Source organism: Mytilus edulis, chromosome 10 (genome assembly GCF_963676685.1).
Source record: "Mytilus edulis chromosome 10, xbMytEdul2.2, whole genome shotgun sequence".
Lineage (NCBI taxonomy): Eukaryota > Metazoa > Mollusca > Bivalvia > Mytilida > Mytilidae > Mytilus > Mytilus edulis.
Genome location: NC_092353.1, coordinates 31789993 through 31817730, shown reverse-complemented (window position 1 = coordinate 31817730; position 27738 = coordinate 31789993). Strand labels below are relative to the sequence as shown.

The 27738-nt window shown below is 31.6% G+C and overlaps 1 protein-coding gene across 1 annotated transcript; it reads left to right on the top strand.

Annotated features, from left to right (window-relative positions):
- The first annotated feature begins 9925 nt into the window (after positions 1 to 9925).
- LOC139492401 (uncharacterized) lies at positions 9926 to 19710 on the top strand. The gene is made up of 5 exons (XM_071280605.1): positions 9926 to 9969; positions 10987 to 11028; positions 11665 to 11724; positions 11993 to 12031; positions 18472 to 19710. The coding sequence occupies exons 1-5, from the start codon at positions 9942 to 9944 to the stop codon at positions 19224 to 19226; spliced, it is 924 nt and encodes a 307-aa protein (XP_071136706.1). The 5' UTR covers positions 9926 to 9941; the 3' UTR covers positions 19227 to 19710.
- Positions 19711 to 27738: the final 8028 nt, after the last annotated feature.

Here is a 27738-nt window from a genome sequence, read left to right as displayed (position 1 = left end):
TTCAAGTTGCTACGATATTCTCGGAATTGCGTTTCTTTTCAATATTTCCTTGTGAGCAGTGACCAAGAGTTCCAGGTGGTGAAGTTGAAATCATTTCTTGGAAAAATTGAAGGACTCCATCATGAGTTGGTCTGTTTCACAGATGACGACGGATATGTTACAATCGTCATAACCACAATATCATACTTCTTTTCCCCAAATCTGACCAACCAAATCACACGTTTGTCCTTAAATCAGCACCCGACGGAAGCCACCAGTAGAGCAGAATCTATATTCTCTTCCAGAGCGCCCGAGATCACCCACAGAATAGGTGAGGTTAGTGTCCTCCTATCTTTATTCTTGCTTGGTGTGTTTTGTATTTTGTTGTTTGTCTTTCGTCTTTTTCTTTAAATGCAATGGCGTTGTCAGTTCATTTTCGACTTATGAGTTAAAATGTCCCTTTGGTATCTTTCGCCTTCATTTATAACTGTACATGCTTTTAGTCTTAAACATATGGTTTTTTTTATAGATATATTTGGCTTTGAAATAAAATTGAAGTAACTTTTAGTGCTTTCATATTTGTACTTTATTCATTGCGTGTTTTTGTTAGCTATTTTAGTGATTTGTATCGATCTAGAAAGTCATTTTTAACTGATTTTCATGATTTGTTCTTTTATTGTGACATTGTACCATTGTCCCATGTAAGGAGTTTTACGAGCCAGCGAGCATTTTTAACCCCGCCACGTGCACAATATGTATGTGCCTGTCCAAAGGCAGGAGTCTGTGGTGTATATTGTATTTGTCTTTCGTTGTGAACATTAATCCGGCTGTTAATTTTTTAGTTTGAATTGCATTTTTCAAGTCAGGGCCTTCTAAGGCCAACTATATGGTAATGGTATGTTTTATTCTCATTGCCATACTGTTGCCTATAAATGCTTACATCCACTTCGTTTGAACTTTGGTGGATAGTTGTCTCATTTGTAATCATTCCATACCTCCTTTTTTTCATATAAACCATTTAAATCTGTTTAATAGATGAATTTGTGAAAGGATTTAGTTTGGTATTCTCAATGCAGTCGTGAGTTATTAAGCCACATGTTCGAAAAACTGGGTTATTTTTCAATAATTGATTAGAATATATCATTACAATGCGCTTTTTTTGTTGTTGATGATCATGTTGGATAATCGAACATCATATCCCAAGGAGCTGAAAATATGCGAGATTTACCATTACATCCAAGCTCCTTTGTTCTGTCAATGGTGATCAGAGCCGGATCATCCCGACCAAAGCACCCCAGCTTGAGTTTCATTGTTTTTCATGCTTTTCTTTGTCTTTTACTTCTTGGCAGGAATGCCGAATCCACAATAAAACTTAGAATTATTTATACAGAAAAGACTTACTTTCAAAATTAAGGTAGACAATATCCAGTGTCTATGTTGGGATTCGAACTCATAACTTTTAGCATATAAACCCACGCTGAAATTTCTACACGACGACTGGATACGAACTCACAGTTAATGTAATATACTTAAACATTGTGTTCTGGGCTCATTAAGGGTATAGATTATATAAATTATATATAAAGTATACTATAAGGATTTTAGACGTTCTAAATTAGATTTTATGAAGCGTAAATGTAGAACAGCTGTAATGTAAACTAGTTATCCCATTCTGACTTTGTGTTTCAGTTTAAGATCTAACTCTTACATCCAGCCAGCGGAATTTTGTTTCTGTCGTTATTCAATATACCCTCAAATTCCAGAGGTATTCCTGGTTTCACATCCAATCTCACTGTCGACCTCCTTTTGTAAGCCCTACCTATGGAATTTAAAATTGATGTGTTCTTGTCATTAACATGCTTGAAATATTTGCCACTTCCTAAAGATTACCATGTATATAGTTCAAGACGACAAGATTTTGTAAAATGCTATAATGTAAAATTTCCATTTAAATCGGTGAATTAAAGTGCAATTCTTTTATGGTTTTACAATTTACTACATAACTGAGCATTTATAAAACTTTTTTTTTTATTTCATTGTTCGAATCTGTTTACAGTTTTATTGTGATTTATCAAATAGAATTATTGTTTTTTCAGGCGATTTTAAAACTGAGAAAGGTAAAAGTTTTATTCAATGTGTTTGTTTATGCTTCATTTAGGTTTGAAAAGGGAATGTTGGACGACTAAACTAAAAGTGTTTGTTTTTATATAGGACATTTTAATTCAAATTAAGCATAATGATCAACCTTGCATAACTAGATGCTAAATATGTTACATTTACGCTATTTAATACGATTTTATATCCATTGGAGTTTACATGAAAAAACTCAAACAAAACACGATTTATTAATTAATTGGATTAAATAGATAACTTTTTTTTTTGCATTTGTATGTAACAGAATCCAAACCAAAATGAACATTTACTTGAATATTGTGAAAGACCATATACGTCTAGGTCTGTTCAATTAAGTTGTGAAGCAAACTGTTTAAATAGCTAATTAATGGAAGAGTTCAAAAAATTGTTTTCATATGGTCTGGTCTATACCAATCTATTTTATGATTACTGACAGATAAAATCATCAAACATATATATAGCAAGACGTTTCTGTGCAGAAAATTTATTGGTAAGCTGTAAAGGAGGTCTGTATAGGGTTTTGATTCCCCCATTTATAATAAAGTAGGAAATCGTTTTAATGAAGAGTTGCAATTCAAAAATATAAATTTATTCCTCAAAATTTTAAAACCATCCTATGGTTTTATTTTAATGCTAAGAAAATTATAATAAATAAATGATTCAATGATGAATTGCCATTTAATCGGCCTGTTTCAAATGCAATTAGGTAACTGTTATTTGTCTATATCAGTCTGAGTACTGTTCAACTATATCATTTTAGTTAAATATACTAGTATTTAGACTGGTCCAATTCAGGGGAATAAGGCTTCTACAAGTGTTTTTGTGTACTTTTTATAAGTTTTTGACTGTTTGGTCAGTAAAAGTTTTATGATTAGGGAAATATTGACATTAAAAGATCTTCTCACTTCTTCATACCTTCGTGCTCGGGGATCTCAACATCCCCTTTTATTCGAAGGTCTTTTAATATCAATATTAACATACCATTGAGCTTTAATCATTACTAAGAGTTGCTTATTGAAATGCATCACTTCTATAACAACTCCTTTTTATCTTATTCAATTCTCCTCAGTGAAGGTATATTTTTACATGATGTGCATCTGCCTTACTGGAAACAATATATATATATTGTCCAATCAAAATTGTATTGTGTATAGCGTTGACAGATTCCTACGCCGCATATGCTGTGTATTCAGATGTCAATCTTTATTTAAATTTTTCAGCTGATATCTTTACTTAGTTTGCAAGTGAGCCGTAAAGTTTTAAACTTTTGCATATCATCGAAATTTATGATATACACTAAAAATAGTGACATATCAGAAAATATCGAAATACCTTCACGTTGTATCTAGAGTATATTGAATTGTTTGTATTTTCAAACTTCTCCAGGAAGTTCATAGTACTCCTTTATCTATCAAATTGATGATATTTAATGTAAGTTGTTTTAATTCTACTAATACTGCTTTTTAGTTAACACAACTTAATTCATTAGATTCATACTGATGTTTTAGAAAATAATTTATGTTTGGATATTTCTAATTTTGTTTCGTTTTATTTATGGAACAACCGCAAAACTGGGCTTAAAACCACATTGAAATATTGTTTGATAAATCTTTTTTTCTTATTTTTGGTACGCCATGACATTCAAAATAGTTATAAGATATATAAAGACACTTGGATAAATTATACAAATATTTGTCTGCTGCGAATAATATTCGTGTTCTGCAATTTCATTATAAAAATGTAATATAACTTCATGTTATATGTAAGTATATAATAATAGAAACCACGACTAATCAGAAAGGTTTATTAATTGCAATTTAATACATTTGTTTTTGTAAATACAAAAAATAACGAATGCAGGAAGCAAGAATTATAGTAAGAATCATACATAAAAAAACATCAATGAATTTTAAAAAAAACATTTCGATGTGGAAATGAGTAGGAGAAGTTTTTTTCTTTTCCATAAGGACGAGTTTGGCCATTATAGCTTGATCGTCTTCGTTTCTTAACAGAATACTTACATTACCTTTGGATCAATCATATAGTCTTAATATAAAATGTTATCGAATATGTTATCCACAAATACCTGTAAAATTACAATTATTGTGATGCCAATGATCATAATTATCATAAACTTTTTTTGAGTATATCAAAACGTTTGAGGCTTAATGAAAATATAAGGGTACATCGTGCAAAAAATGACGACGTCAAACCAATTGTTAGGTTATCGCTTGGCTAGATTTGAATAATTACATAAGACAAAAATACTGAAACAAGAACTTTGTGTTATAAAATGAAATAAAAATAAACTACATGAAATACTCTTTATTTTAAGAAAAGATTAAAAACCCACTAGTACTTAAGAGAAAGCATTCATTTTATAAATCATATCTACTTTTTTAAATCCCATATGCTATATATAGATTTATAATAGTGTATGCATTGCATTTGAAATGTTTTGACACAATTGTTTTCATATTGGGTATGTTAGCGAATCTACATAATTTTACGCTCATGCAATCAATACACCGTCAGTACTTTTTTGTTCTGCACATTCAACAGACCACAAGTGAATTTGCAGAAACGATTCATATATTGTAAACGAGTAATTATCTTGTGCAAACAAATTATAGAATTTGTACAAAATAAAATTCCAAAAAATGTCAACATTCTCATTGCTGGGCAATGACTTGTTCATTTTGTTGATAATGGATGTTGCATTATCAATTAAAAAAAAATCCACTAAAAAGACTGACCTATCAAATATCCGGATGATCTTAACCTACTGAGTTCCAAACTGGTATACTATGAAAACATATACATATTCCTTTCGCATAGTTGTGAAAATGTAATAGAGCAAATTTTTACCTAGTACTCAACAAGCATAACTTACGTATTTTCAAATAATCTACCTGGTAAATGTACCAAACAGACCGTCAATGTTTGTACAATGTGCTACATTTCCATATACCTAAAAGACGGGCCCGTGGATAGAACCATAGTGTTGCCTTAGGAAGATGTGGTTCTTAATTCAAAATGATTTTGAAATTTTATAACCGCAAATTTAGATAAACATTTATCCGTATTGCCACTTCACCGGGGTACTGGCTACTGATTTTTGGTACTTCCAGAGACTACCATGAAGTCATTCAGCAGAGGCTAAGAATCATTGGTATTGATAACGATACCGGAAAATAAAAAAACTAGTACAAACATTTTAGAGATGAGAAAACAGACATGACGAAAATCACAAACAAGTGTAGATACCATCATTTATTTAAAAGATTTTCGAATTTTATAACAGCAAATTAAATGAACAATATCAGTATTTTCGTACCTGTACCTTAGTTCTGACTTCTGGGCTGATGACCACCTCGGGAAAAGAAGTATATGTATCGAACCGGTGGTAGAAATAATATTAACGGAACGATAGTTACTGTACCAAACTCTTCCGTGGAATTATTGCATTATCGATGAAAAAGATTGATACAAATATTATACTGTTTGGTTTTTTGTTCAATTTATTTAGCCGCTATACATTTTTCGAATTGCTTTAAAGCTCTAAATGTGATATTTGTTTTTAATAATAAGTTGTTTCATACATTAGTTGAAGGTATATAGGTTAGTTCCTGAAGTAACTTTTTGGATAGAATTTGCTATTTATGAATTGACATTTATGAGTTTCGAACAGCGGTATACTACTGTTCCCTTTTTATATCGCTGTTCAATAATCCTAAATCGAGTTAACTAAAACCAATCATGGTCCCGAACCAAAGATGAGGAAAACACATCAACTATGAAAAGAATCAAAATGGAACAACATAAACTCTATAATGATACATAACAAACGTCAACATACATAGAAACATACTTTGTGATAACAACTGACATATTCCTAACTTGGTACCAAACATTTAAAAAAATGGGTTGACCCTAGATTTATGGCTAGCCAAACCTCCCGCTCATATGGCTATAAAAAAATACTGCTAAAATGATAATATCACGTGACAGGAATACACTTCAAATAAATGCAAGAACAGTTAGCAAAAAGAAATTAGATAGGGATGGATTTAAATACGAACTATGCATTAAATTGTTGAAATTTGGTCAAGTAGAAATCTTCTTAGGTATAATAAGTGATAAGGTATTTTAGGAAAACCTACCTATTTATTTATATGCACATTGCATCAATTATATTTCAATATAAAATACCAGGAAGTAACAGAAATTATTATGTTTTTTTAAAACATCAATCATATCTTATATAAATTGAAATAATTTAAAGTAAAATTACAAAAAATTAACTCCAAAGAAAATTCAAGACGGAGAGTCTCTCAACAAATGGCAAAATTAGACGTTCAAAACATCAAACGAATTGAAAATAATTGTCATATTCTTGACTTCTTAAATAGATTTTTTCTTTTGTAAAAAAAAGTATAGCTTCAGGTAGCTTAACCTTTCAATTGTATGACCTTTGCTTAAGATTTAATTATATTGACAACAATATAAGAAAAACACATACGTTATTCCTTATTGTAGGGTGCCCAGTGTAAAAACAACGCCTTTAGTAAACAAGTTTAAGTTATTCAAAATCAATAATTTTTTTTTTTTACGGGGTACACTTCAGATATCGTATTAAATGGGTAATTTGAAATATGAAAAATTAAATTTTTGCACCCTTTGTTGTGCTTGAACAAGTGCTAAATATATATACAATATCAATATAATAAAAGCCGAAGTATTTCAGAATTGTATAAGAACGTAAATTTTGTGACTTTCGAGCAACGGTATACTACTGTTGCCTTTATTTCTAAAAAAAATTGCCACATTTTCTTCAAAAGCAAAATTATCAAGTGTACCACCATACAAATGTTTATTCTTATTAAAGCAGTAGCACGCAGTTCTCGTTTGCGACAAATTATATGTATGTAATATTTGTAATTGTGAAGAAATTGACAATTAAATACACAAATATACAAACTAACTCAACGACGATTTTTGCCTAGATTCTATACGGATTATCGCCTGTCTTTTATCATTTTGTTGCTCAAACGTTTATAGTTGATTAGTTGATTTGTAAGTTTTGAATGGTCAGTTACGTTCTCAGATTGTTGTTTTGTTCGGAAGAATATGCTTTTGCTTTTTCAAAATTTCAGACTTTTATATTAATACGTTTTGTTGCAACTGAAGTATACGAACCGTCGTTCTTGTTAAAGGCCCGGAATATAGCAAAATAGTAATAAAAAAGATTGACATAAGCAAACATGTCCGTTAAAAAACTTGCACCACCGTGCGTGTAATTAATTATAAACCATCAGGTACAACTGCAGTTTTTCAAAGCTAAATGAGCTAACCAATGCAGCCAATGAACAATGTGTGCCAAGCATGAATGTTCAATATATCTACCTTGAATCAAATGTATGTGTTTAGGTATTTTTGTGCAAAGAACTTTTTTAAAAACAATCAATTTATTAGCTTCAAAATATATACACAAGTAGTTACAAATACCTCATAGTAAAAATAACATATTGTGAAGCAATTAAAACGGGAAAAAATTCACGCTACTTGTATGGCAAAACAAAAAACAAAACTCAGATCTTACAGACAGCAACATACGACAACCATCGAATTACAAGCGCCTAATTTGAACAGGTGCATATAGATATTTAGCGTGTTTGAGAGCGTTCAATATTCATCTAACCATGTATAAGGGCGTAACAATGCAACAAGATACCAAACTGTAAAGAAAACAGTTGAGAATGGCTTAAATCATATTCTACAGACAAAACTTTAAATACGGCGTAAATACGAAAACAATAATAGTAAACGTTTAAAAAATTTATGATCAGGCAATACTTGACTCAATAATTTAACAGTTATAAATAGTATTCGTTAATTGATATATAAAACTTCAAGTCAGACACGGGTATAACGAACGATTTGGGAACTATGCACGTCTTACAAAGGGATCAAAGGAACAAATATGATCATGTTAGGGGAATGATAATTTTCAAGATGTGGATCACATGTAAGAAACACTGACGATGATGACGATGACGACATATGCTCTTAAAAACAGATGTGGTAGTATGATTGCCAATGAGACAACTCTTCAGAACAGACCAACACGACGCAGAAATTAACAACAATAGGAAACCGTACGGCCTTCAATTTTGAGAAAAGCCTATACGGCATATTAAACTATAAAAGTCCTCGAAATGACAAATGTATAATTATTCAAACGGAAAACTAACGGCTTATTCAATATACAAAAAAATATGAACGTTATACAAAAATGTAACACAGAAACAAACGACAACCACTAAATTACAAGCTTCTGAAATGGGACAGCCACATACATTCATAATGTGGCGGGGTTGAACATGTTAGGGGGTCAAATCCCACCATTCCCTTCAATCTGGGAATGTGGTGTAGCAGTACAACATAAGGAAAACTTTAAAAATCAGTTCATAAGGCTTTACTCATCAGATGGATACAAATAGAAATACATCTAACAAAATGTGGATGTGACCGAGTACTTGTACATCCCAGCATTTTTTTTTTGGTTGTACATCCCTATAATATTGATAATATCTGAATGGAAAGTTAGGAGCAGTCAATAACAATATATATGTTTTTTGTTAAGAAATTGAAGGCAAACAGATCTTTCTATGTAATGGTGATATTTCTAGGTTAAATAAACAGGAAGGAAAAAACAAGAGCGCTCTTATTTCTGACCATACTAAAATTAATCTTGGAAGTCTAAGAGAAAAAAAGTTACACAACAAGTATAGAATAAAAAAGATATTGCAAAGTTCAATGTAAATTAGGTAAAAGTCAAATTATCTCTACTACCAAGACGTGTAGAAAAAAGTAAAATCACAAAAATACTGAACTCCGATGAAAATTTAATCTGATAGTCCCTAATCACATGGCAAAATCAAATGACAAAACACATCAAACGAATGGACACCAACTGTCATATTCCTGACTTGGTACAGGCATTTTCAAATGTAAAGAATGGAAGATTGAACCTGGTTTGAACATTGCCTTGTTCCTTGATCAATGGATTGATGTCATGATCAGGTGAACTCTTTCTGGTGGAAATATAGACCAAGTCTGACAAAAACCAGTCCCGACTAGCCAGACGTTACACAACACATCAATAAACAGGCCCATACAAGATTTGAAGCATCTAGGTCCTCTCTTCTTAAAAATATAGAACCTATACACATAGTTACTGCCGACACCAATTGAATTGACAGTTTTCTTTCCAAATGTAGCTTGTGCTAGCCGGATACATTGATGTAAGTTTTCAAAAGGCAATTAAGAGGAACAGTATCAAATTTTATCAGATGACATTTTCACAAAATTTGAGGTATCATTTGATAATCAATGTTCAAATCTCATAAATACCTAAAGAATATACAAATATAAATACAATACCAAAATCTAAGTAAATCACATGTATTCCAAAAGGTGCTGACGACAAAATAAGTGTCTCTTACTATGCGAATCACCACTATAACAATTGGAAATAGATACAATCGGTAAATCTATAGATCAGACGACTCAGTCGTCTACAATTTCATTTGATTTGTTCAAACTTTAAAAAACAAATAGACAGAATTCAACCGAAATTGTGTAGATGTTTGTTACGAAGAAAAGATTAGAAAAAAAACAAGAACAAGAAGTAATAAATGGATCACAATCGTTTTGTGTATCTCGCTTGTCTCCTCTATATTTCTTTCCATGTCAAGAAAGCGAGACAAATCAATGAATGCATCCTCTTTTTTATTTGTTACAGATATATTTCAAACAAATACAGCATGTCTGACTATATACGCCCTGGCTTCAGTAAGTTTACAAACTATAGGTCGATACCATTTTGTTAAACTGTGTGTCACTTAAGGTATTATCAGAACAGTTTTCATTTCTTTGGTACTGACATGATTTTAACTATTCTTAATTTTTCGTTATACAACGTACTAGTATTACGTATTACACACAGTTACAGTACCTTACCTGAATTGCCGATTATATTAGAACATGGAAACGGAATTTAGTCTGTGACGTAAGGTCTATCAATTCTTTTATTAAGAATACATTCCGTGTTTTAAAAAACATATTCTATCTTTTTACACCACTATATTGCAAATAATTGCTTGTTATATATCATGGGTATTTTCGCAATCTCTTCTTCTAAACGGAATATCTCTAAGAAAATGACAAAATCATAACCTCAAACACATTAAACGAATGGATAACAACTGTCATATTCCTGACTTGGTATAGGTATTTTCTTATGTAGAAATTATTGATTAGACCTGGCTTTAATAGCTAGCTTAACCTTTCAGTTGTATGAAAGAGGAGCTAAAGATACCAGAGGGACGTTCAAACTTATTAATCGATGATAGACGGACAAGGCAATGGCTGAAGAAGAAAAAGACAAACAGACAAACAGACAAACAATAGTACACAAAATCCGCTATCATCTGTGAAACGGATATTTCATTACGGTCAACCGATTCGTGACAGCGTCTGTAAAATTTACAACGGGATGATTTCAACTTCACCATTTGAATTTTTTGGTTTCATAGATTCCTTGAGAGTAGCAACCCCCTATCAAGGAAATCATGACATGAAGTACAAGCAATGGGAATATCGTATCAATTGGGAGATATATATCCCGTATGCAGACGCTGCTGGAATTTACAAATGAAAGTTGTTGTATGACGTTGCTTAAATCTCTATCAATATATTGATAACGATAAGTTGTCTTATATCTTTCAATGAAATATATAAGACAAAATGTCTTTTGACCTATCTGATGGAAACATTTATTAATCAGTAAAACATATGGACATTTTGTAGATATGCAAGAGTACAGTAGATCCTATCACTCATCATTTGAAGGTAACATTTTCAAGTAACATGAACATGTGCTTATTGTATGTGTGTAGCCTAATATATAATAGTTATCTAATATCAAATATCAAAGTAATACAAAGGGTTTTTTAAATTATTTTGTTGTTTCCAGGCTGCGCCATATGTTTCCGTAATGGAAATAATAATGGAAAACTACATAAAATCTGCAGTTTTCTTTGTTTTCTTTACATAGTTTGCTTTTGTCGTAATTGTAAGGACAAACCATAAAACTTTCACGTAATGCATTAATTTGTCTCTTTTGTTATGCATTTTCAGGTATTATGTGCAAGTTGAAATAGTTTCAAATCAACCTATGTTCTCACGTAACCGGGCTTTACTTATTTATGCCCTATTTACTTTGAGGCAAATTACGACATACTCAAATATGAACTTCAAGCGAAGCATGAACAGAAAGTTAAACAAATGAAATTATAAAATTTGCATAATAACACTAACCCGTCCATGTCATATAACAAATAATACCTGAATCATAGAGTGATTTAACAATTTTTAAATGTTAATTGTTAATTCAGATATAGTTTTAAATTTGTACTATATCCATGATTTCAATACTTGCAAATGAATATAGTATATCCTATCTGGTTTTTTTTCTGTTAATTACAGAGATGGCACCAGACTACGACACAGACGATGAATCATCTTGTATTTATGAAGAACTACCTGGTAGGTGAATTAAAAAGAACATTGTAAAAATACAAATATCACATTACTGGCAATTACAAAATGAATAACAGTAGACTGGACACTTTTCTCAAAATTTTCATCGTGAATTTTGCTAGAATGAAATTTTCCTGTTACAATAATCTGTATGATGTTTGGGTGTTCCTTATAACACATTTAAACATATTTTCTTTATCATAATTAATAATGTGTAAGCACAAGGAATAGATATAATTTCCTTCTTTGTTTTTTTACTTCTTTTTTTTTATAGATATTTCAAGTTCCAAAAAAGAAATCGAAGGAATGAAAGGTAAATATAGTTCACAAATTATCAATGTAGCTATTTTTTGTAGTTTGCGAAACGGAATGGGTTTTACTTGTTGTTGGAGGCCGTATGATGACATTTTGTTTCTAACTTTCTCATCAAATCATCCTAAGCATTGCGCATACACTATTATGTGTATTTATCACTTTCAGTAAAAAAATATTGTATATCGTGAAATATGACATGCCACAAGCTTAAACAAGACGTTATCTTAAATTGATATTACTGGACTTGGTTTACAAGAATTTATACATGGATGGATTTTAAAAACAGATTGGCTTGATTACAGTTCCGATGATGTTTTGGTTTACCTTTTTGTTACTTTTGATGATCTTGATACTAAACTTCATGTGTTGAAAGGATCAGCAATGCAATATCTACCAATTATTCAATGAAATACAAATATAAATCGTATTTTGGATTACTTCACAATGTAAAAATGCGAGATGCTTGGACCGGTGTTGGGTTTAAAAAGACTGTTTAAGAGATTGGATGGAACTGACCCTAGTAAAAATTGGGAGGGTATTCTATTTTAAAAATGACAAAAAGTTTAAATGTGGAAATTTTTATTATCAATAAAGTTAGAGATAATTTTAAAATTAGGGTTTGGACATAAGTCCTTCTCAAGTTATCTTTTGCAATTATAAATATGAGTATCAAATGAAAATGTTGTCTCTTTGACATGTTCCACATTTCTATTCTCAATTTTACATTGGTAAAATAAATTTATTTTTAAGTCATAAACACGATGTACAAGTACTTATAATAAGTGAATAATTTTATGTTGTAACAAATTGATTACATATAATGATTGACAATACTGGAAAACATTATCAAACTTTTTTTGGAAGCCTTTTTCCTTGACATCTCTTCAGAACTATCTGAATTGAAATTCAAGTAAGGTTTTGATTTTGTAGATCTTTTAGAGTACATACAATCTAACTCTCTTTCATCTTGTAACAGTATTAAAACATTTGACTTTTCTACTCTTTACACAAGTATTCCACATTCCAAACTAAAAGACAAATTGAAAGAGTTGGTATTACTTTGCTTCATAAAAAAGAATGGCCAACGTATATACAAGTATCTTGTCTTAGGGAGGGATAAATCATACTTTGTAAAGAATCACTCTGATTCAAACAAAAAATTCTCTGAAACCGATATTATCAAGATGCTGGATTTCTTGCTGGACAACATATTTGTAACGTTCGGAGGACGTGTTTTTCAACAGACTGTCGGCATCCCAATGGGAACAAACTGTGCCCTCTACTTGCCGACTTGTTTCTTTATTATTATGAGGCTGACTTCATACAGGAACTTCTTAGGAAGAAAGATAAGAAGTTAGCAATATCCTTTAACTCTACTTTCCGCTATATAGATGACGTTCTTTCACTAAACAATTCAAAATTTGGTGACTATGTGGAACGCATCTATCCCATCGAATTGGAGATAAAGGATACTACAGATACAGTTAAGTCGGCTTCATATCTTGACTTACATCTAGAAATTGACAATGAGGGTCGGTTGAAAACAAAACTTTACGACAAAAGAGATGAGTTCAGCTTTCCAATTGTGAACTTTCCATTTCTAAGTAGCAACATTCCAGCAGCACCTGCATACGGGATATATATCTCCCAATTGATACGATATTCCCGTGCTTGCATTTCCTATCATGATTTTCTTGATAGAGGGTTACTGCTCACAAGGAAGCTATTAAACCAAGAGTTCCAAATGGTGAAGTTGAAATCATCCCTTCGTAAATTTTACGGACGCCATCACGAGTTGGTTGACCGTTATGGAATAACCGTTTCACAAATGATATCGGATGTGTTCCTTACGTCGTAACTACAATCCCCTTCCCTTTTATGAATGTGACCTACCGAATTATACTATTTACCGGATTTGTAATCACATAAGCAACACGATGGGTGCCACATGTGGAGCAGGATCTGCTTACCCTTCCGGAGCACCTGAGATCACCACTAGTTTTTGGTGGGGTTCGTGTTGTTTATTCTTTAGTTTTCTATGTTGTGTCATGTGTATTATTGTTTTTCTGTTTGTCTTTTTCATTTTTAGCCATGGCGTTGTCAGTTTGTTTTAGATTTATGAGTTTGACTGTCCCTTTGGTATCTTTCGTCCCTCTTTTAAACGATAAACGATAAACTCATAGTTTAAATTGTACCAGAACTAACATGTTAGATTGTAAATGTATTATACTAAACCTGATTTCAGGACAAATAAGCAATGTTCGTTTATTATAGGAAAATATAAGATTTATTTGAACGAGCATTATGAAAAAAAAAGCTAGGCTCGTCGAGCTTTTCTTCAGTATCGTATAGAGTACAAAATAAATTAATTTTACTGCAATGCATGAATATTGTTTTTAACTTACGAAGGGATGATTTCAACTTAAACCATTGTGGTGACGTCAACCTATTCATTTACCGTATTTACCGTGGATTCTTTTTCTAAAATCAACGCTTCCTAAATCCGTCGCTGAAATGGACTCACCAAATTATATTTAATTGTGTTCTTTGTGTGTCTAATTTCATTAAGTTTGAATTGGCCAATTTACAGAATTCTGTTCACTTATGAAATTATTTTAAAAACTTACTTTTAATTTTTGTAATTTCTATATGCCTGCACTGGGAATGGAACCCGTCCATGAATTCTCCTAAGTGTCATTAACATCATCATATCGATGAAACCTCTCGACTACCAATTGGTTCGGATTTAATTTTCTAACTTATATATATAAATTATATATTTGATATACATCGGTACAACGGACACACATGGATTGTACATTTATATATACAATAATAGGCATTCGTAGTATATCAGTTGGTAGCCGCGTGGTTTCATGGTTGTGCTTTATGTAAAGATAAAAAAAAAATGGTTGTGCTTTATGAGTTACAGCTTGGCGGTTTAGGTTCGAATCCTTGTATTATTTTTTTTTGTTGCCTCTACTCTTTCGTTTTCCGGTTTTGTTTCTTGTTTTTTTAAGTTATTGTGGATATTTTGTTTAATAAAAGCGAGTTTCTACGTTTATAATCGAATCATTGTTAGCTATTCCACATGTTTGGAATGAAAATGTTTACATTCTAGGTGTTAATTTTGTTTTATAAATCAATATAGTATGATTTCATCTGTTTATTCGCAAATTCCTATGCTAGAAAATCGTGCTATGCCTAGAAGAAGACTTCTTGTTAGAAATTTCGGACACATGCTTTAAATATATGATATATATATGTTTTTTGTCAAGTTGTTGTCCCCGGTTTTGACATATTCCCCATTTTCATTCTCAATCTTATGAGAAATAAGATAGAATATGTTTCATTTTGTCAAAAATGTTCAGATGCCTGACAAATGAAAATCTTTAAGGGTAGACGTGGTGTGTACATCATGTATTTGTATTGTTTTAACCATTAAATTGTAATATCTATAATTTCCTTCAATGTTTATTTCCCTTCTTATTAATAGATATTTCAAGTTCCAAAAGAGAAATCGAAGGAATGAAAGGTAAATATAGTTCACAAATTATCAATGTAGCTATTTTTTATAATTTGCTAACCGGAATGGGTTTTACTCGTTGTTGGAGGCCGTACGATGACATTTTGTTTCTAACTTTCTCATCAAATCATCCTAATAATTGCGCACAAAAGATTATGTGTATTTATCACTTTTAGTAAAAAAATATTGTATATCGTGAAATATGACATTCCACAAGCTTAAACAAGACGTTATCTTAAATTGATATTACTGGACTTGGTTTACAAGAATTTATATATGTATGGACTTTGAAAACAGATTAGCTTGATCACAGTTCCGATAATGTTTTGGTTTACCTTTTTGTTACTTTTGATGATCTTGATACTAAACTTCATCAGCCATGCAATATCTACCAAGTATTCAATGAAATACAAACATAAATCGTATTTTGGATTACTTCACAATGTAAAAATGGACCGGTGTTGGGTTTGAAAAGACTGTTTAAGAGATCGGATGTAACTGACCCTAGTAAAACTTTGGAGGTATTCTGTTTTAAAATGACAAAAAGTTTAAATGTGGAAATTATTATTGTGATTATCAATGAAGTTAGAGATAATTTTAAAATTAGGGTTTGGAAATAAGTCCTTCTCAAATAAAGGCAACAGTAGTATACCGATGTTCAAACTCATAAATCCATGGACAAAAAACTAAATCGGGGTAACAAACTAAAACTGAGGGAAACGCAGTTATCTCTTGCAATTATAAATATGAGTATCAAATGAAAATGTTGTCTCTTTGACATGTTCCACATTTTTATTCTCAATTTTACATTGGTAGAATAAATTTATTTTTAAGTCAAAAACACGATTTACAAGTACTTATAATAAGTGAATAATTTTATGTTGTAACAAATTGATTACAAATAATGATTGACAATACTGGAAAACATTATCAAACTATTTCGGAAGCCTTTTTCCTTGACATCTCTTCAGAACTATCTGAATTGAAATTCAAGTAAGGTTTTGATTTTGTAGAGCTTTAAACGATTAGCTCATAGTTTAAATTGTACCAGAACTAAATGTTAGGTTGTAAATGTATTATACTAAACCTGATTTCAGGACAAATAAGCAATGGTCGTTTATTATAGGAAAATATAAGATTTATGTGAACGAGCATTATGAAAAAAAAGCTAGGCTCGTCGAGCTTTTCTTCAATGTCGTATAAAGTACAAATAAACTAGTTTTACTGCAATGCATGAATATTGTTTTTAACTTACGAAGGGATGATTTCAACTTAACCATTTGGAACTCTTGGATTAATAGCTTCCTTGTGAACAGCAACTCTTTATCAAGGAAATCATAATAGGAAATACAAGTCAAGATCCTGTAAGTCAGAATCTGTCGCTTGTTATTGTCTGGCATATCTGTTTTTCGCTTTTTGATTTATCTTTTTAAATCAGTCAGTTGGTTTTTCAAGATTGAATTATTTCCCATTTTGTCCATTGTGTCATGTTGGAGCCTTTTATAGCTGACTAATCGGTGTTGACCTTGCTGATGGTAAAGGCTGTATGGCGACCTCAAATTCGCTTTATTTGGAATTTTGTTTAAAGTTGTCAATCTCATTGAAAATCATATCATATCGTCTTATTTATATGACTGAAACGTAGACCAAAAACGATTAACGACATTAACAGTAATTTGAATATGTATATGTAAATGTTCACTTTCAACAGAAACAGGATACCAACAGACAATATATGCATACTTTGCCTGAACCTAATGTTCAGTAGCTGTCGTGTGTCCAAACTGTAACTCGTTTCTCGTTTTCATATATATTGACGGACTTTAAAAACGCAACACATCTTTTGTTTATATCTTTTTATGAAGTCATGACTTATATTCATTTCATTGCTTATCATGCTTCCCATACTCCTTTTTTTAAATCAATACCCGAGTTTTTTCAGACAATCAAACATCGTAGAAATTTGCCGTCACAAAAATTCCTGGACGCAAAATTAGAAGCGCATACATAATTCTTTTGAAGATTTTTCTTCGTTTAATATTTCCTTGAATCCATTGCGAAATTTTAATCAGTAAAACATAGCTGATTTATTTTTGTTATGACTGAGAAATGACAATTGAAAGTAAGTCATTAGAAATTTACAGATAGGATCAGTGCACGTTCTTTTGGGGACTATAGAATTACTTTTAAACTTCATAGCAGGTAGTCATAACTCGTAATTGACCACTTATGGTCCAGTTCAACCTGTAGTTTAATATTACATCATTTCAATTAAATCAGGCAACGTCATTTGCAACACAGTGTAATGGCTACAACGTGAGATTTTTTTAACTATGCCATTGGTTGGCACGGTAGACAGATTTACATAAACACTGTTTACTAAAATACCATATCAATGAATCAACTGTATATTCGATTCAGTATTTCATGTGTGATGTTTATTTTAAATTGAAAAAAAATTAAAAAACTAAGCGAGTTTCTAAGGTCCGTCAGTATATATTAGGGTAGTTGGTTTTCCCGTTTGTATGGTTTTACACTTGTTTTTTATAACCCTCTATAGCTTGCTATGTGGTGTGAGCCAAAGCTACGTGTTGAAGACCGTTACCTCGAATGGTTTACTTTCACAAATTACGACTTGGATGGAGAGTTGTACAATTGGCATTCATACCACATCTTCTCATTTCCATTTATCTAGATCGGTTCAGTTAAGTGTACTCCTGCATATGTCAAATGTAAAATTGTCGATTGCAGGGTAAAGATATGTTTTTAACGATTTAATTTATTTTAAGCTATCAAACGTAAATAATGATATTTTTTGACAGTTGATGTACCTTTTTTATCAAATGTATTTGGTAATATTCAAAAGTGAGATAGTGGTAGGAAAATTATAACTTCTTTATTGTTTGGCTTAGCTCAAAGATGGAAAGAGAAAGTGACGTCCTTGGTCAGTGTAAAATCAGGAGATGCTGTTTGTTTTAAAAGGACAGGAGGATTATACAAACATCATGCACTGGTGTCTGCTGTAAAACCAGGGAAGAAAAGGCTGAAAATAATAGAGCTTTCAGGAGACAGTATAGAGTGTATGCTTGGTTCGTCATCTTCATGTGGTAAAGGTAGTATATTTGAAACCTCAATTCCTTTCGAAAATTGCTCCACTATGTATAAATATCACTACAATACAGGTAGGAAAGACGGTCTGTGCCCAGTAGACGTTGCTAGGATATTCATTGAAGAGGGGCTTCCAAATGATTACCACTTAAAGAAATTCAATTGTGAACACTTTGTAAGTTATTGTATTACTGGAATTCCGTTTTCCAAACAGACTCGATCCACAAACATAGAAGCTGGACGGTTGTTTGACAAAATCGTGAAAAGGTATCTCGATGAAACTTCACAAGACGAACGATCTGGAACTACAATATCGCTGCATAAAACATCATACTTGTTAATGGATGGGTGTAATACTGTCTATACCAGCATAATGCCTGGATATGTCGGTGTGAACAGATATTCTGAATTTCAGCGTAGATCATTTGCACAACGAGACAGCATTTATTCGGGTTACATGGAACTCGACAACTTGGAACCGTATTATGAGAATATTTCTTACTACGACTCAGTTTCAAAAAACAAACCCTACTATGAAACTGGCGGTTTTATGTATTAAAATATGAAACAACTGGGATAAATGAATTGAGGTGGTTGAATGAAACAGTGAAAACCGCACAAGCTATGTATTGTTTCATTTTTGATATATACGGAAGCACTCACATTTGTTTTGTACAAACCATATTCAATATACACATTTTGTGTTGTTTATTCTTTAGTTTTCTATGTTGTGTCATGTGTGCTGTTGTTTGTTTGAATTGTTTTATTTTTAGCCATGGCGTTGACAGTTTGTTTCAGATTTATGTGTTTAACTGTCCCTTTGGTATCTTTCGTCCCTCTCACCTGGATAGATGAACGCGAAATATTGAGTTTATGTTTTATCGCATTGTAAATATGTTTAACATTTTAGTATGTACATACTGTATTGTGTTTTACAATTACTTTGGCAATTTTGTAATTTCATTTGTGTGATTGTGTTATTCTTTTTACGGATTGATATACACTCAAATAGATTTGTATGTTATGTGTTGCTATATACACATAAAAAAGACTATATGTGTGTGTGTGTGTGGGGGGGGTGTAGGTGTGTGTGTGTCTGTGTGTTTAAACCATGATCATGCTAGATTTATAATGATAGCATCTTATTTTAATGTTAAGTCAATGAAAACAATCTTTTTATGTGAAATTTATTCATAGTAATTACTAGTGCCTATTCGCATTTCGCATTATATAAAGTATCTATTTGAAGTAAGAGAGGAATGAAATTCACTTGCAAGACTTTAATCTGAAAAGAGATTATACGCACTATCTACTCATATCTCATCTTGAATGCTCGCGTTTTATTTTAGTTCTATCCCACAAAATGTGTATGTTCATGTTAAATCTGTACAAAATCTGACAATTTGAAAATATTGTAGCTTGAAAAAAAGCTGTGATCCATACTTTCTTTCATTGCACAGTTTTGAATAAGGTAAATATGCATGATGTTTTCTTACTATTGAATATAAATGTTGTAGTATGGTCAATATTATTTTGAATCAATAAATCATAAAAGCCTTTTCAAAGTTATTCTAATAAATGATAGCGTAGTTACACGCTTAATTGTATTCCTTTCTTTGTGTTATTAGTTCAAATACTTGCATTATTTTGCAAACCTTTTCCTTGATTAACAATCTTTTGCAAAATTTTGCAAATATTTACCATTATTTCTAAATAGTTTTTTGGTTTAGTTGCATGATTACATAAACTTTAAATGTGTTAACCAAAACTTATTTGATACCGTTAAAAATACAACATTGAGTAATACTTATGATTCAAATGTGATTTTATGTTTACTGATAAATCTATCATATTAATGCCAATCGCAGCCTTTGAATGAATTTCATTCCATTAAGGTCAAGTAACAGTAAATGAACGCAGTCTAGCGGATTCCGCGAAAAATTGTGACGTCTTGTACGAATTACGTCCCTTTGACCAGATTTTGCAATGTTAAAATTGCACCCGGCGACTTTTCGATGGGACAACGTCAACGGTAAATTTGACGGAAAGTATGTTACTTCTAGGAGAATGAACTTGTTTTTCTTAAATTAGATATTGAAAATGAATATGAAAACAGTCCTGAACACGATCTTCAAAATGAAAATCAAGGCGTAGGGTGGTAGAGTGTAAAACAAGTGTGAAAACTGTTGCTCACTACTATTTCTACATAATTGTGATGAGAAAAAACAGTGTGGTCTCGGAAGTATTCTGTATGAAGTATGTCAAAACTGTTCTTTAAAAAACCCTATATTCACTTGCAAAAGACATCGTCTAGCAGAAAATAAGCAGAAGGGGTCACGCGGCAAGTTTAAACTTGGGACATTAATACTAAAGTTAAAACTTAGTATTGTACGGTAAGACTATATCTCCCATATTTAGAAAATTATCACACCAGTCGGAACAAATAAAAATATTTTCAAATTAGAGAAAAGGAAATGAACCACATAAACTACTACTGGTCATAAATTCGCCGCTGCTGTAAGTCAGTCAAAGTGCTAGTCCAAATAATTATGACGCCTTGGACGGCTATTTTATATATTTTTTTGGACGCCCTCCTGCGTCAATGAGGGAACTAAAGAAATCCAAATATAAAAATACCCTCAGAAGACGGCATGATTATCTGGACTAGGACTATAATACAGGTCACGGTTGGAACAAAAATAATAGTTTAATATTCATACACAGTTATTATACTATAACAAATTAAAAATAAGCAAAATGTTGTTTCACGATCATTAATCCATCGCTACATTTTGTAAACTAACGTTGTTTTTTTTTTTGTAATGATGCTTTCTTTCACGTCCGCAATTTCGATGTTAAAAATAGAACACAAATCTTTTAATAGATACATGTATAAATAGTATATGGTTTGAAGATTTATACAGGGCTTAGTATCCTAATAGTATTGATTCGTATGGTTGTCTCCTCAAAGGAAATTGTTATATATATATATATATATATATATATATATATATATATATATATATGTAATAATGACGCTCCATACTTCTATATATAGACTAAGTGTAATACGATTTATCTCCCTCAACGACAACTATGACGTTACATACCTACCGTTACATAGTTACGTTAATCATGTATAGTTTCACCTGAAGATTGTTATTTAAACATGAAAGTACTAGTGAATTAAAACTATTCATACCGGAAATGTTGGATTTTTTAGTAATCTATATATATATATATGGGGAAAAATTAACCGAATAAAAAAAATGTACCCTAGCTGAAAGTAGCATCTCAAATATACATTAGAACTGTTCTCAATTCTATTTCACTCATAAAACTTGAAGGTTGAGAACGAGATTATATCGATCACCTCTATATTATAGTACTATTATATATACCGACTGAAAAATATGCACAGTGTCACAGACTTTCAGTATCTAAAGTTAAATGTAAATCCAGTAAGTAGTCAGTACTTCAATAAGACAGCAACCAGACAACAACACAAGACCAAAAGAAAATTAAAAAGGAAAAGACATCTTATGATACGCATTTGACGGGGTGGGGTTGCAGGGGACTGATCCCGAAATCCCGGACTTAAAAACATGAAATCCCGAGGACCCGAATTTGTAGAAATTTCAATCCCGCCATACCGAAATTCGAAAAAAAAAAAGAATAGCCGGATCCATAACACCCGATCCCGGAGTCTTTTAAGGTCCCCCTCATTTGTGTAGATGGACTAAATAACAAAACACAATATTACCAGTCATGTCTCAGCCTGTGTGCGATTGTTTTTTTCTTGGTTTTTTTTTCGGTTGGGGGGGGGGGGGTGGGGGGGGGGTTGTAGGCATATTAAACATAAATATGTTCTTATTAAGAAAAAATTCACATCCCTAATTAACTGGGCATTTAAAAAGTCGGAATGCGAGTACATATGTTCAAACTCTTTTAGATCATTTTTTAGTAGCAATAAACAAAAGAACTATGTCAATTGGACATGCTTTGATACTATTTATGCACTTGAATTTTTACTTGATAACATTTTTGTTCGCTTTGGAGATTCCGTATATCGTCAAGTTATTGGAATTCCAATGGGGACTAACTGTGCACCACTTATTGCGGACCTGTTTTTGTATTGTTATGAGTTACAATTTATGACGAAAATTAGCAAAGACCCATCAAAACAACATTTGATACAAAAATTTAACAATACTTTTAGATATTTGGATGATATATTGGCTCTAAATAATGACGACTTCAGTATGTATACTAAAGAAATTTATCCTGTAGAACTTACTTTAAATAAAGCTAATGATAACAATGACCACTGCCCTTTCCTCGATCTTGATATCTATATCATAAACGGGAAGCTTAATACAAAAATTTATGATAAAAGAGATGATTTTTCATTTCCTATTGTTAATTATCCATTTTTAGATGGTGACGTTCCCTTGTCACCATCTTATGGTGTTTATATATCTCAACTTGTACGATTCGCTCGTGTATGTAACAATGTATTAGATTTTAGCGAGAGAAATTTATGTATTACTGAAAAATTATTACACCAGGGTTTTCGATATCACAAACTGGTCAAAACATTTACTAAATTTTATCACCGGTATAAGGAAATAATTCGTAAATATAACTCAACATGCAGACATCTTATACGTTCAGGTATTTCACATCCAAAATTTTATGGAAATATTCTTTATAAAGCACAAAAATGTCAGTATTCTCCTCAGAAACTAACAAAACCTTTAAATAGACTTATTAAAAGGGGATATAGTTACGATACTGTTGTCAGGTCATTAAAGATTGCATATTTTGGCTTTAACATTGATTCACTGATAGGGTCTTTGCATCGGAACTAAACACATTTATTTCTAAAAAAACAGTTGTTGGCATGACACGGGTTATGTTCTTCTCATATATTTTATGATAGTATGATACTAAACCCCTAACGGGAGGGATTGTACCTGATATTCATATGATGAAGACATAATCTTTCAATCAGTTTAATTGAGGTCTGGAGCTGGCATGTCAGTTAACTGCTAGTAGTCTGTTGTTATTTGTGTATTATTGTCATTTTATTTATTTTCTTTTGTTACATCTTTTGACATCAGACTCGGACTTCTCTTGAACTGAATTTTAATGTGCGTATTGTTATTGTTTTACTTTTCTACATTGGCTAGAGGTATAGGGGGAGGGTTGAGATCTCATAAACATGTTTAACCCCGCCGCAATTTTGCGCCTGTCCCAAGTCAGGAGCCTCTGGCCTTTGTTAGTCTTGTATGATTTTAAATTTTAGTTTCTTGTGTATAATTCGGAGTTTAGTATGACGTCCATTATCACTGTACTATTATGCATATTTTAGGGGCCAGCTGAAGGACACCTACGGGTGCGGGAATTCTCGCTACATTGAAGACCCATTGGTTGCCTTCGGCTGTTGTTTGCTCTATGATCGGATGGTTGTCGCTTTGACATATTCACCATTTCCTTTCTCAATTTTACATCTGTTTTTATGTCATATCTCAACCTCCGTATATTTGTTTTAGATATGTATATTGATAATGAACATACATGTATCACATTTTTTACAACGTATAATTTCTTTTTTAAAATGTTCCATAAAAGAGGGTCTGATTGGGGTTTACGGAATACAGAATAATGGGCAAAAACTGCAGAATAAAATGCAAAAAAGAAAAAAAAAGAAAAAGTGTATAATGGGGTGCTAAAATATAAAGAATAAAGAATATTGGTAATACTAAATAAAAATTTATGATAATTATCCAGACTCTTATGATAAAAAGAATCTATTAATACGAAACACATAATCATCGTGCATAATCAACACGAAGAACGTTGGAAATTATTAGCAAGCATGATAACTTGACGTTATGTAATGAAAATTACGACGTCACGAATTTTAATGGTTTTTTTTGCCAAAATGTTGGGATTGCGTCGCTTCTACAGGGAAAACGAAGTCGGTGACCATATATTTTTTTAATATCATCTAATTCGTAAGACAAAGAGGAAAAAAATATTAATTTAAAAAAAAATTCTATGGAACGGTTCTCGTGATTTATACCAAAAACCAAAAATTGTAGAAGAAAAATATAGATTTACCCTATATATTCAACGTAATTTAGTACCCTCTCGGACCATTTTAAAATTGGATTTTTCTTGAAAACGAAGTCGGTGACACATACTTTTTTTTACATTTTCTGATGTATATTTTCAATATCTAATTGTATTCTAAATTTTTTTTAAAAATCTATGGACTAGTTTATTTACTGATCCTTGACCTTAACATGAAAGTTCAAATTTTTATTTTCTTAAATCAGAAACTGCATACCTTAATATTGACTAAGAGAATGGCAAAGTGGACACCATGAAGTGATTGCTTTTATCCCTGACATTTTCAAAGGCAGTGGTTATTTTCCGGCTATATGGAAAATATATCATTCTTCCGTACATCCGGAAGAACATTCTTTATATGCTGTTATGATATTTCTTCCGGTCATAAAATGATTGTAAGATAAAGATAAGATAAGATTTATTTTATTAAAGTGTCACATCCATTACAATATCTATATATATTTACACATAACGTCATAAGAACCTAACATTTAAGTAAAAGGATGCCAGTCGAAAACTACTTATGAGACACTATCATTGAAACAAACATCTAATACATACATAAAAGGACAGCTTTGTTACATTTAAACATTTATTGTCGTTATGGTAGTATCCAGTGGAGATTTGAGTGGCAAAAATACATCCCATGCAAACACTAAGAATAGGAAATCCTTAATGTTTGTACGTTCGTGGCAGGGATGTAGCTGTCCGTGCATATAAGTCACGAGAAAAACGTGCTGGAAAAAATAATCAATTAAAACAAAATCCAATCATAATAAATTAAGGTGGAACCTAACACCTGGACAAATATTAATTCGGCTCGTTAAATTTTCATAAAATTTTGACAAAATATTTATTTTTATCCTTTGACAAAAATATCAAAATTTCAAAAAACTTGAACCATGCACATTATCGGAAAAAAAAATTGGTTGAATATATAGCAGTTTGACAAACACTAATTTTGATTATTGAGAAGCTATATTTCCTTAACAATACAACGTGATTAAAAAGTTTAGCTGATTTTACAGAGTTATCTCCCTGTAGTGTTAGGTACCACCTTAAAACAAAACAGAATTAACATATAAATAACTCGTTATAAATAGCACGCGTTCAATTGTTAGCGCCAGACGAACGTGTCGTCTACTGTATTCTCATCAGTGAAATTCAGATTAAAAAAGTAGAAAAAAAAGTAAAGTACGAAGTTGAAGTGCATTGATGGCCCAAAATTCAGAAAGGTTTTTCCAAATACAGAGTATCTAGAATTTTTCCCGTGAAGGAAAATCCTGTATTAAAATTATTCAAAGTTTTGTAAACAGCTAAATAAACTTATCATAGATACCAGGATTTGTATTTTGTATTTACGCCAGGCGTGCGTTTCGTCTGCAAAAGACTTATCAGTGACGTTCAAACCCAAAAGAAAAATTAGAATTAAAAATGAAAAAAATAGCCAAATAAGGAACGAAGTTGAAGAGCATTGAGCTAATTTAAACAATTAATCATAACGATGATTAGCAATTTCAACACAGAAATGCTGGTGATACCATCGGAAAGGAAAGATTCAACAGCAAAGGCATCTATCAAGTGGTTGTACATTGTAAATAAAATCAATATAGATAATATAAACATTTCTCATTTGATATAGAAAACGACCAGGAGAACTAACAATAGGCTTTTGATGAAATATTGGTTCGAAAGATAAGATGATTAAATTAACCAATCATGGTGTCCAACATTTGAGCTTTACAATACAAAATAAAGCACAGTAAATTAATAGAATTTGTTTGGTTTGAAATATTCCTTTGAGAACAATTATAAAAAAGACGATGTGGTATGATTGCCAATGAGACAACTCTCCACAAGAGACCAAAATGACACAGAAATTAACAACTATAGGTCACCGTACGGCCTTCAACAATGATCAAAGCCCATACCGCATAGTCAGTTATATAAGTTCACCCACTTCTTTGGACAAGCTGATATTCAGTATGAACCGGCTAGTCAATATAAACCAAGGAAAAGAATATTAACAGCCTCGATTAATATGCAGCATAGACATGTTTGAATAATAGTCATTTGGTAAAAAGATGTTCAAAGACGTTTTCATTTACAAATCTTAACGCAAATGAACTAAATTTATAATATAAAACATCGTAACCTTATTTTAAGAGAATAGACAGCAGTATAAAACCCTTCTACTTTTTTGGTTCTACCTATGAATTTGCTGAACGGTTATCAGTCGGGTAATCATATCATAAGTAAGCACCAGTTTATGGCTAAAATGTACATCAATAGTTTCTAAAGACAATTATAATTCAAACATAAGGAAATAAGGTAAAAACACGTTTCAACTGCACCAAATATAGGACTGTGTTTATAATAGCAAAACATCATATTTTTTAAAAACAAACCAATGAATTTGATATACCAATAAAACAAACTGGGTCTTGGTGGGGCTTGTGGTTTCTTTTCAACAATATTTCTGAGCATTTACATACGGAACACGGAACTACGTTGTAATAGAAGATATAAATCACACAGCCGAGTATCTTTGATTTGATAATTTTCTTGTAAAATATTTTTTTATGACTTTTGTCTATTTTGATACATGCACAGGTAATGTGGTTAATCAGCAATTACGGTGTTATTTAACTCTTAATTCCTCTTTTACAGTGAAGATGTCTTTGTTCTGGAGTCAATCCTATACAATCTGTTAAAGAGTAATCTTAAGCTTCGCCGCAGGCCATCCCGAAAATAAAAAAACATGTTTTAGAACTCCAAAGATTCCATTACATATGAGTGTTTGCGAAACTCATCCGGGGTATACATGGTACAATTGTTGATATCGTATTTTTGGGTGATTAAAAACGGATGGCCGAGACAATAGAGACTTAAACATATTCCTCCGGTTAACTTAAATAATACACAGCGTTATA

Bases quoted from the DNA above. Each gene is read 5' to 3' on its own strand.
- LOC139492401 (XM_071280605.1), top strand. From the start codon at position 9,942: ATGTCTGACTATATACGCCCTGGCTTCA. The intron at 11,725-11,992 runs GTAGGTGAATTA...TTTTTTTTATAG, and splicing joins TATTTATGAAGAACTACCTG to ATATTTCAAGTTCCAAAAAA. The intron at 12,032-18,471 runs GTAAATATAGTT...TGTTTGGCTTAG, and splicing joins AGAAATCGAAGGAATGAAAG to CTCAAAGATGGAAAGAGAAA.